The sequence below is a fragment of the Gastrolobium bilobum genome, unplaced genomic scaffold (genome assembly GCF_033153095.1).
Source record: "Gastrolobium bilobum isolate Gb01-03AN ecotype WA unplaced genomic scaffold, APGP_CSIRO_Gbil_v1 utg15086, whole genome shotgun sequence".
Lineage (NCBI taxonomy): Eukaryota > Viridiplantae > Streptophyta > Magnoliopsida > Fabales > Fabaceae > Gastrolobium > Gastrolobium bilobum.
In genome coordinates this window covers 137,283-147,597 of record NW_026897226.1, presented here as the reverse complement: position 1 = coordinate 147,597, position 10,315 = coordinate 137,283, and the positions used below count along the sequence as shown (strand labels likewise).

Below are 10,315 nucleotides of genomic sequence, written 5' to 3'. Positions count from 1 at the left end.
TAACAACTTCAATATCTCTGATATCTTTTTCAATGTTTGTTAATGTACTGCAGTGAAATTATAATTATAATTTTATTTTGTCAAAATTAATTATCCAAATAAAAAGTTTCGCAAGTGATGAGAATTGAATTGAACCAGCTCACATTATATCTGAATTCCTTAAATTTTTTGAAATATACTATTCAAACACAACATTATGCAAATATTTGGATTCAAGATTTATATTATAATAAGGAATGAATTATGAACTGGTATAATAAGATCGTGTAAGTCTAATCCATTTCTATAATATTAAATGAATTTCAATTTCTATCTTCCCATGACCATGTTTTGTGGTAGGATCATAATTATATAAGGGTAAATTAATTGTGATAAAAAAGAAAAAAAAAATTTAAAATAAGAAATTACAAAATCATCACCTTTAATTTACTCTTATATGATTAGATCCTCCCAACCCTTGTATGAATAGAATCCTCCCACCATCTCACATAATATGAACATGTTAAATAAGACATGAGAAGATCCATTTTTGTTTTTATGTTCAACTAAGAACCCAACCTCACGTACACGTCTTGGTTGGTTGAATTGAATTCAGAAAAATAAAACGAAATACGTTACTTTCCTGAAGTGGATCTTATCCAAAGTCTGAAGATGCCTCATCCCAACGACCCACGAATATATGCATTTTTTGTTTTTGCTATTCTCCTCCTTGTTGGTTCTTAATGAGAGATTGAATTTTTCGCTTCTACTTAACACAACGGCCATTTCAGCCATTCACCCAAGGGGAAAAGAAAAATCCAATTTATGTTTATCAATGCTTATTCAAATGAATGCTGGTAATATGAACTTGCCGATCATGTCCAAATTAAAAAGAATTTCTATTTACAACAAAATTATAAGGCATACCGACATCACAACAGGGCATGGGGTTTTGCAATCACCATACAAGGTTACACCTATGCTAACACATGATTCATTTGATACAAGAGAGTTTCACACAAATCCATGATCAGAAATATAGCTGTCTGCACAGTGCTGCATCAATATCAAAGGGACAATATGGACACTTAAACAGTTTTGTGCTATTCTTGGACATCTTCAAGATAGACTGCTTACAGAGGACATGGCCACAGGACATCAACATCGGAGGGTTATCCTCAGTTGCTTGTTCCTTTGAGACAGGACAAACAAAAATAGAATGGTACTGGAATTCGTGGTCCAACTCAACTGGCACTGGCAACTGGTTCATAGACTGCCATTCCTGCTTTTTCCCTGTCATGACATTCATAAATTTAAGGAGAGGTGGCAAAACCTGGACCCCTGCTGCTACAGTCACACTCAATGGACTGTTATATGACTGTCCCAAAAGATTGCAAAACTGCCTTTTAAGTTCCTCAGACAACCTATCCCAGTTAGATGGAGACAATAATGCATGGTATGGAGACTGATCAAGCTTTCCAATCCACAGAAGACAGGCCATAAGCTTCTGGATATCAGCCAAGTGAGTGGAAGCAAAAGGAGAAAGGTAAGTTCGCACATAATGAAGAGCTTCATCTTTACTTCCCTTTTGAAGTATTTTCACAAATTGCATGGAGTGAAGTTTCAACACAATGTCAGATCCACTTTGGGCAAGTTTGTCAGAATTAGTGGCAGCCCAGTTGAGGGCTGGCTCCAGGTTCTGATTCTGCATGGCTTGGAGTATTTGATACATTTCCAGGAATGGAGATTTCATAATGACAGCAGATTCAGGTTCTCCAACCACACTTAGAAAATGGTCCCCTATATCAAAAAGGCCCTGGCGATAAAAATGGTTGGCGATTATTTGGTTTAAAGTGTGTATATCAGTGTCAATATTTCTGTAAGCCTTGGATATATCGGGGTTGAAATATTTCTCAAGAAGCTTCCCATACTTGCTGAGTGCTAGATTTAGCTCCTTCTGTGAGCTTTCCATTTGGCTAAGTGGCGCAATTTTAAGTAAACTGGCCTTAAGCTCATTCAAGACAGTTTTATAACCAAGTTCATGGTCAGTGTTATTGACTGACTGCATCTTGCCCAAAGCACTCTCAATTTCCTGTCTGATCTGATCAATCACTTCTTGAGACTTGGAACTAGATAACTTCTGCTTCTTAGTAACACGGTCAAAAGCATCTTTAATAGTACTCAGCTCCATATTGAGTCTTAACTTTATCTACAGTTTGCGATGCCTTTAAGCTAAGATGTGATGCACCTGCAAAGGTTCATAGTGTTAATACAATGAACTTTTAAGACAAACCATGAAATTACTTGTACCAAAGTATATGTTTTCAATCTTAGAAAATTTATAACAGACTTCAATGAGAGAGAAGGAATACAATGCAAGAGATATAGGAATCCCACAAAACAGATAGTATACATACAACAAAGGAAAAGTAACAAAAAAAAAGAGCATGCATGTCCGCTAAAGACAACAGGGAGTTGAACTCAAATCCTTGATAACTTGTTATGAAATTCTAATGAAAAAACTAGTCAAGATTCTAACTATGGAAAAAAAATTTAAGATAATTGTATACGTGCAAATGTGTATATGTTGGTATTTTGACATTAAAAAATGAATACTTTTGTAAAGAATTTTATTATTTTATTAGAAAATGTAATTTAGTCCAATCCAAAATAATTGCCACAGTATCCATAATCAGAATACATAGTCCCCTTCCCCTCTCTCTTTCTCAAGGTATAGGTTGGAAAATATATCCATTAACCAATTGAGCAGTTTATAAATGGTATCTATAACTATTAGCATAGATACAAGGCATAAATCTCAAGAACAGTAACAAACTTTTAACTTGAACACTCTTGGCAACACATTTTCTGTTAAGATCCTACTCCAAGGTATGGGACTTGAAGTCCCCCATCGGAAACATAAGGTTCTGATGTGAAGTTTATATGGACTTTGAGTTCTCCCACCTCATGGGCTAGCTTTTGAGGTGAAGTTCTCCCAAGATTCATATCATTTTCCTCTCAAATTTTTTTTTTTTTTTTTGTGTGTGTGTGTGTGTACATGTCCACCCTCACATGGGCTTTGCAGAGCTCCAAAGTGAACAAGGACTTCGAGAAACAAACAAAAGCCCTTCATAGCTATTATCTGTACCCATTCTTACTAATCGAAATTGGGATTGATCTTTTCAACTAAATGAACAATAAAAACTACCAAAGTACAATGAAAGGGACTCCACTCACACAGGGGAACATTTAGTAAGTATAATAATTATAAGAATAATACTTCATCAGCAGAAATTCAGGTGTACACAAATAAACAATAATGTAAGAATAAAATAAAGCAATTTGCTTACATATTCTTTTGCTTTGTTCCCTTTCAACAAGGCATTAGAAAGAATAAACTCTTTAAAGATTTTATCTTTCTTAGCAATTTATGCAAGCATAAACCTGTGTATCTAGAAAGAGGGGGGGAAAACTAGAAAGCTGATAAAATCTATGGGCCATAAAATAAGTTCCAATCATATCGAACATATAAGAATGTGGATTCATCATATATTGAAGAGAAAAATATTTCACTTTCATATGAAGCTGAATCAAGAAACAACCATTACGTAGATCAAACCCATTGGATAATCTCCTATCACAGGAGAGGTAAATAAATACCAAGTTCTCTGCATTACATCAGAACTCTCTAATTTGAAAACTAAGTTTAATACACAACAACTTCCCATTATTTTCAATTTAAACTCCAATTCTCAGCTTAATTTCAAATACTACCACTACAACCTGATCAAAACACTAGTATAGTTGAAAAACGCAAAAGAAAGATAAAATCCAACAAACAAGTTATCCCATAACAATAACAATAATAAGAGATCATACTATAAGACATAATAGTTTGAAAAAAAGTTAGGGTTTCCAATAACAAGATTTCAAAAAGCTAATAAAACTAATTATCAAATTCGAATCGATCATAGTAACCCAACTTTGTTTAGCTATTACGCCAAGTATTTATGATGATGAAAAAAAAATTAAAAAGAAAAGAAAGAAAGAAAGAAAGAAAAAGAAAACTGAGAGAGCAGAAGGGTTTAAGATTTACACAATCTAAAGTAGATGGCATAAAGAAAAGGGGAGGGGGAGGGAGGGAGAGCGAGAGAGAGAGAGAGAGAGAGAGAGAGGCTTACAGAAAATGGAGGGAAGAGATCTGTGGTGGTTGATTAGGGCAAACTGCAAACAGGATCCGTGTGGAATGGGAAGAAGCGGTAAGAAGAAACGCGTACGTGTCATTCATCCAGTAACATACCTCTTTCACACTCAACCTAGCCCACTTTATCCCTGGTTATGACTCGCAACGCACGATATTGAAATTTTTTAAAACTATTGAACTAGTTTGTTTAATCGTTTATGGTTTCTCCATATGAATTACCCCTGTAAATCCGAAAATTATATATTTTATTATTTTTTTTGTTTTCACCCCGAGGCGCCGATAACATTGATTATGATATTAAGCGCAGTTACAATCACAACAGTTCATTAAAAAAATACGAGTAAATTTTTTTCCTTTTATTACGTGAATATTTAAAACAATAATAAAACGTAATGAGCAAAAGATGTTATCATAACTGAAATCTAAATGCGAAATAATTATAAATAATGTCTAACTATCGTATAATGCTTCTCTCAAGTCACTAAGGGAGTGTTTGGTAGAGGGTTTCTCAAAATTTTGATAGGCATCTAAAAGTGGGTAAGTTGGTTGTCTATGTTTGGTATAGATGATTCAAAAATTTGCCTACCTAACCAATTTGCCTAGCAATTGAGTTTTATACGCAAAATTGGACAAAAAAGCATGGCTCTGAAATCCTACTTAACTGATGGTATTCCACGGATAGCTGGGTAAGTGGAAATGGGTACAAAGGGAGCTGCCAAAACTACCCTTTGAGAAGAAGCCGCCGGTAGTTCTCTTAGATAGTTTCTGTTGTTATGGGTAGTTGTTGTTGTTAGCAATTAGTTACTGAGTTAGTTTTTGAGGCTAGCACTGCATCAGTTAGTTAGCTTCCGTATCAACAACCACTTTAAAACATGCAGTGCAAGTAAATAGGGGAATTATGCAATAAGGATATACTGTTTCTTCTTCCTTTCGATCCTTACGAGTTTTCTAAATATGTAACAAAGATCTTTCATTGTTTGATTATTATAATTCGTTTTGGGTAATTTTGTTTGATTCAGTAGAGATAAACTGATGACTCTGTTAGTTGCAAGTTCTATTATGTGAAATGACTACTAAGTGGTGTTTGAATCTGTCTGATGAAGTTAAAATTGCATGAAGGTAAAGGTAATGGGTTATTAAACTTGCTTTTGTTTTATTTCAGAAAAATCAAGTTTGGTGCCTATTTATGCAACAATATTTCAGCTTTGGCTTGGTAAGTTTGTAGGTGGAGTTATAGTAAACCAAACAAAACAGAATATGAACTACATTTGCAGATTGCACAAGTAAAGGAAGGAGAAAAACTGTTTAATTGGAACGAGAGACGGAGATGGAGACAAAGACAAAGACGGAGATATTTGGATATTGCTATTGGGACAATTGGTTGTAAAGGGTTATTTTTTAAAGGGTTATTTTGTAATTTCAACAAAGTTTCCCATCAATATTTTATTTTCAACCAAACATAGATTCAGGAATTTCCCTCAATTTCCCCAGTAAAATTTTGTCTAACCAAACAACTTTTTTTTAACTTTCCTACCTAACTCACTTTCTAACCATTTCCCTATCAATTACATTTCCCTAGTATTCAAAAAAATTCTCCTCAACCAAACTCCTCCTAAGGGATTCGCATAAACCCACTTTGCATAATTTTCTCTTTTACGATTTTTACATAACTGAACATGGTTTAGTAATCTGGACATTGCGAGAGATTAAGTGGTTATAAACCTCTCATATTTTAGTATGTTATTCTAGACTTAATTATCTTTCCAACAAGCTATCACACGCTCCATAAAGTTCTCGTTTACTCCGGTTATCACCGTTTGAAGTTGGACAAGCAAAGCTGTCAGCCAACCTCAAACAGGGCTCCAAACAGCCTTTACTCTTTCAGCGATTCTGGACAAACTACTCCACCAATTTCTCTCAAATTTTTATAAAATAAACTAGACACCTTAAGCTTCAATTTGACATATCATGGGCCTAATTTGACCAATAATTGAGGGAGAAATAAATTTCCCAAAATAGGTCACCGGACAGCCCCTGCAACAGGGCATTCTGAACAGTCCGGGCTCAAATGCCTCTACAAGTCTTCACACAACTCCAATTGCTACCAAATTTTGACACAATATATTTGATATCTCAATCTTCAAAATAGTGTATGGCAAGTCCCTAATGGACCTCTGTGGAAGGAGATATGTTCTCCTAAAGTTCACCCAAATTCTGCCATTTTATATAAGATTCGACATCATCTCCTTTGTTTATTCAACCTATCTCACTTTATCAAAAGTGTGTTATTATCCTCAAAAGGTACCTAATAGACAAGGGTGGCACTCAAGGACCAGAAATGCCTTGGTTCTCTTACAACCCATCACAATTTATAACAATTACCTCACTTTAAAATTCATTACTTACATTGTAAAACTTAAACCATTTCAATCACATTGTTCCATTTGCATGCATTCTTTAAACATACACATAATCATAACCTAAAATAGGCCTATTGTCCTTTCATCTTACATCATGCTTCAAGATTACACAAGGTCCAATAATTATAATTTACAATTCTTCAATGGAAAGCATAATACAAAAAGTCCTCCAAATACAATGAAATGTCCCTCAATTTACATCATTATAAATATACAACTAGACTTAGGCAAAATGTGGCATGAACAAATATAAAAATATGCATAATCCTAAATCCATATATGTAAAACCCCGTGTATACCCGGTTTGTTAACATGTCATCGTATTAAGCCACCTTAATTAAAAATGCGGAATATCTTTTTCTGTTCAATTATGACGTCATTAATCTTAGCCAAAGTTGATTACTTAATCAATTTCATAAAAAAATATCGCTTGTATGTAATTGCAAAGGATAACTAACTGAAATACCTCAAAAAAATAATAGTGAGTATCTAAAGTCACGGATCTACAACACATAGTCCGGACATAATCCTGATACATTATTACAACTCTAATCCAAACTAAAACATAGAGAAGTCAACGTGGCGTGGACAAACCCCATGTTCACCAAATAGACAACATAACAACAGAGTCTCAACAATGTAATCCATAACTGAAGCTAAAAGCACAAAGCAGTAAACAAGATCCAGCATCCAAGCATAACAGCAAATCAGCATAAGCAACATAAATAGGTATCAACTAAGCTCTGGCCTCCTGCCACTAGAGGTATCGACCCCCTGGTTACCTGAACCTGAAATAAACGCCCCCAAACGTGGGGTGAGATCTCTAAACCAGAAATCTCAGTAAGACAAGGGGTCCTCAAGGATCTTCCACCCCAAGCTCACTTACATGTGCAATATAAGTTCAAAAGCATTTAACAGTATAACTTCCAAAACCACGCAGTGCAACAGATATTCATGCCATGTGTGTCAAAACTATTCTACTGGCCAGAGAAATACAGGAATACGTCTATTATCTACAGTTAGTACAAGGAACATCGCTTGCACCTCACCCACAGCCTCACCCTATTGTATGTACCACATACTCAGGCTTACCGTATAAGTAGAACACCACATGCATATCATAAAGGCACTTGCATATAACAGCTTAACAGCATTTCACAAACCAATATATCATGAAAACAACATCATGCATATAACCATACCCCCAAGGGACATGGTGGAACCAACAATGGCTAAACCGAGGACACGAAAGCTTACCTTGCAAGCTAGCTATTCAAGCCAAGAGTCCACACAATCTCAAAGTCCACAAACAGCAAGATCACAATTTGTTTAGACCAATTATAACATCAATATTCATACTATATAGGCATACTCAAAAAGACAACGCCTTTCTCTTATGTTTTACGTCTTTAGGCTCCTCACAAAGCCACAAGCCCTTAATAAATTAGATTCTGACTTAGTTAATTATTACAGAGGTTCAACAACCCATCATGGGTCCACAAACCCATAAATATCATTCTGTATGAATAGTGCAGCCACTGTTCTTCGAAAACCCAGAATATCCAGATACTGTTAAAGAAATATCCGGATATCTCTCGGGGACATATCCGGATATCCATATCCGAATATCAATATCCGGATATCTCCCACCAAATATCCTGATATTTCGCGGCAGAAACTCAGAATCTGCATTTCGCGAAATACCACTTAAAAGGTTGGGTTTTTAACCCAATCCAACGTTAAAGCATGCAATTTTATCCTCTTTTAAGTTCATATACAGATTACATACTTGTTTAACTCATTAACATGCCAAGGATTCATCTTTTAAGCAAGGAAACTCAAGATCAAGGTTGGTGACACTCACCCAAGGCTTCAAACAGAAAAGTAAAGCTCTTGGAGCTCCCACAACAGCTCCTCTAGATTCTGGTTTCCAAGTGCACGAAAATGGCACCTCAAGGAGAGTCATTTCTCTTCAAAGGTCACAACTTGAGACAAGAAACACCAAGATAATGGCTTCCACCACCCACTCTATGAACTCAGCCCCCAAACTCCAACCCACAGTGGCTGGAAACTCACAAAAGGCTACCTCTCACCCTCACAATGAAGCCCACAAGTGTTTACAAGGAGAAGGAGAGAAGGATCAATGCAAAAGATGACCACTTGGCTCAAGAAATGGAGAAGGAGACCAATGGAATAGTGTTTCAGGTCAGCCACCCAAGGAGCCTCACGAAGGACAATAGGAATGTCTAGGGTTTTGTGCAAATAAGTGTATTTATAGTCACTTAGGAATTAAACACACAGTATTATCGCTAATTGCTACGCTTAGCATTTTAATCCCAAACTTTGGAATCTGAACCTACTCATTTTTCTAAGATTTATCATATTTTTATTTTATTTTTCGCAGCACCTTTCCGGTATGCGCTTTTCCATAGCCAGTATCAGTTATGGCACCAGTTCTCATTATTTTAACTTGAAACTTGTTTTACAAGTCCTATATAATATTCTAGGAATATTAATGCACTTATTATAATTTTCCGGGATACTTCATCGGTACGCCTTTATACCAGGTAGCAGGACCGGTATCTACACTTTTCGTCCGAAAAGCGACTTTCAGCATTCTTAATCACTTACCATAATTATTAAAGCATCATAATAATTATTAGGGTCAATTATGGAATTATTTCCTAATTCTCACATTTAATTAATTAATTTTCTTAATTAGCAATGCGGGAGGACAGCTGGTGCTGTTGGTCAGTTCCCACCGCCACCGCCACCACCTCTGTCGTCGCCGCCGCCGCCTCGACCTAGTCTGCAGGACGAGAGCCAGAGCCATGTTGAGGGCACTGGTCAACTCACTGCGGTGATGGAACCCTATGTGGAGCCTGCCGAAGATAGAGATGTGATCGACCGCCGGCTTAATGCTTTTCGCAAGCATAAGTCACCTACCTTTGATGGATCTTATGATCCTATTGCTGCGGCTAGATGGCTTCAGGCGCTGGATAAGATCTTCCGGGTCATGCAGTGTACAGATCCGCAGAAACTGATGTTTGCTACCTATATGCTGGAGGGCGATGCCCATGAGTGGTGGATGAACACCTCTCATGCTTTTGAGATGCAGAGTCATGTTATGACATGGCCATTCTTCGAGGATTGCTTTCTGGGTCGGTACTTCCCTTATGATGCTCAGGAGAGGAAGCAGGGGGAATTCGACAGGTTGGTGCAGGACTCGTTGTCTGTTGACGAGTACCTGGCCAAGTTCAATGAGCTGGTTAAGTTCGCTCACTTTCGGATGGAGAGGCCTACTCCGATCTTCTTGGCTGCTAAGTTCCGCAGGGGACTTAATGAGGATATTGCTGGTTGATGCTCTCCGGCAAGTATACCGATCGCACAAGTAATATAGAAAGTAAGTAGAGTATCGTCTCCACAGGGATTGTAAACCAAGTACTACGATAACCAGTCCCCTTAAGTTGGAAAACTCGGTTTGTTGTTTGGAAAATTGTGAATTGAATTTTAGTAACAATATGAAATAAAGACTTGTTTTTATATTTTTATTTAAGAGAAATAAAACAATAACAATGGGAATTGATTTGTAAAAATGAGAAAAGTATTATAGCTAGAGTGCACTCACCTTATGATCCCCACTTCTTACTTTGTATTGATTTACAACATTAATTTATAAAATTACTCGGATAAATTATTATCTAAAATAATT

The 10,315-nt window shown here is 36.3% G+C and overlaps 1 protein-coding gene across 2 annotated transcripts; it reads right to left on the bottom strand.

Moving 5' to 3' along the window:
• Positions 1-852: 852 nt before the first annotated feature.
• Positions 853-4,343, bottom strand: LOC133304980 (protein RMD5 homolog). 2 transcript variants are annotated; one of them, XM_061505074.1, is made up of 2 exons: positions 4,161-4,343; positions 853-2,227 (listed from the first exon to the last, which is right to left on the bottom strand). In XM_061505074.1, the coding sequence occupies exon 2, from the start codon at positions 2,168-2,170 to the stop codon at positions 1,010-1,012; it is 1,161 nt and encodes a 386-aa protein (XP_061361058.1). In that variant the 5' UTR covers positions 2,171-2,227; positions 4,161-4,343; the 3' UTR covers positions 853-1,009. The 2 variants fall into 2 exon arrangements, with proteins under 2 accessions (XP_061361058.1, XP_061361059.1); XM_061505075.1 differs by lacking the exon at positions 4,161-4,343 and adding an exon at positions 3,330-4,109.
• Between the last annotated feature and the right edge of the window lie 5,972 nt (positions 4,344-10,315).

Bases quoted from the DNA above. Each gene is read 5' to 3' on its own strand.
- LOC133304980 (XM_061505074.1), bottom strand. From the start codon at position 2,170: ATGGAGCTGAGTACTATTAAAGATGCTTTTGACCGTGTTACTAAGAAG.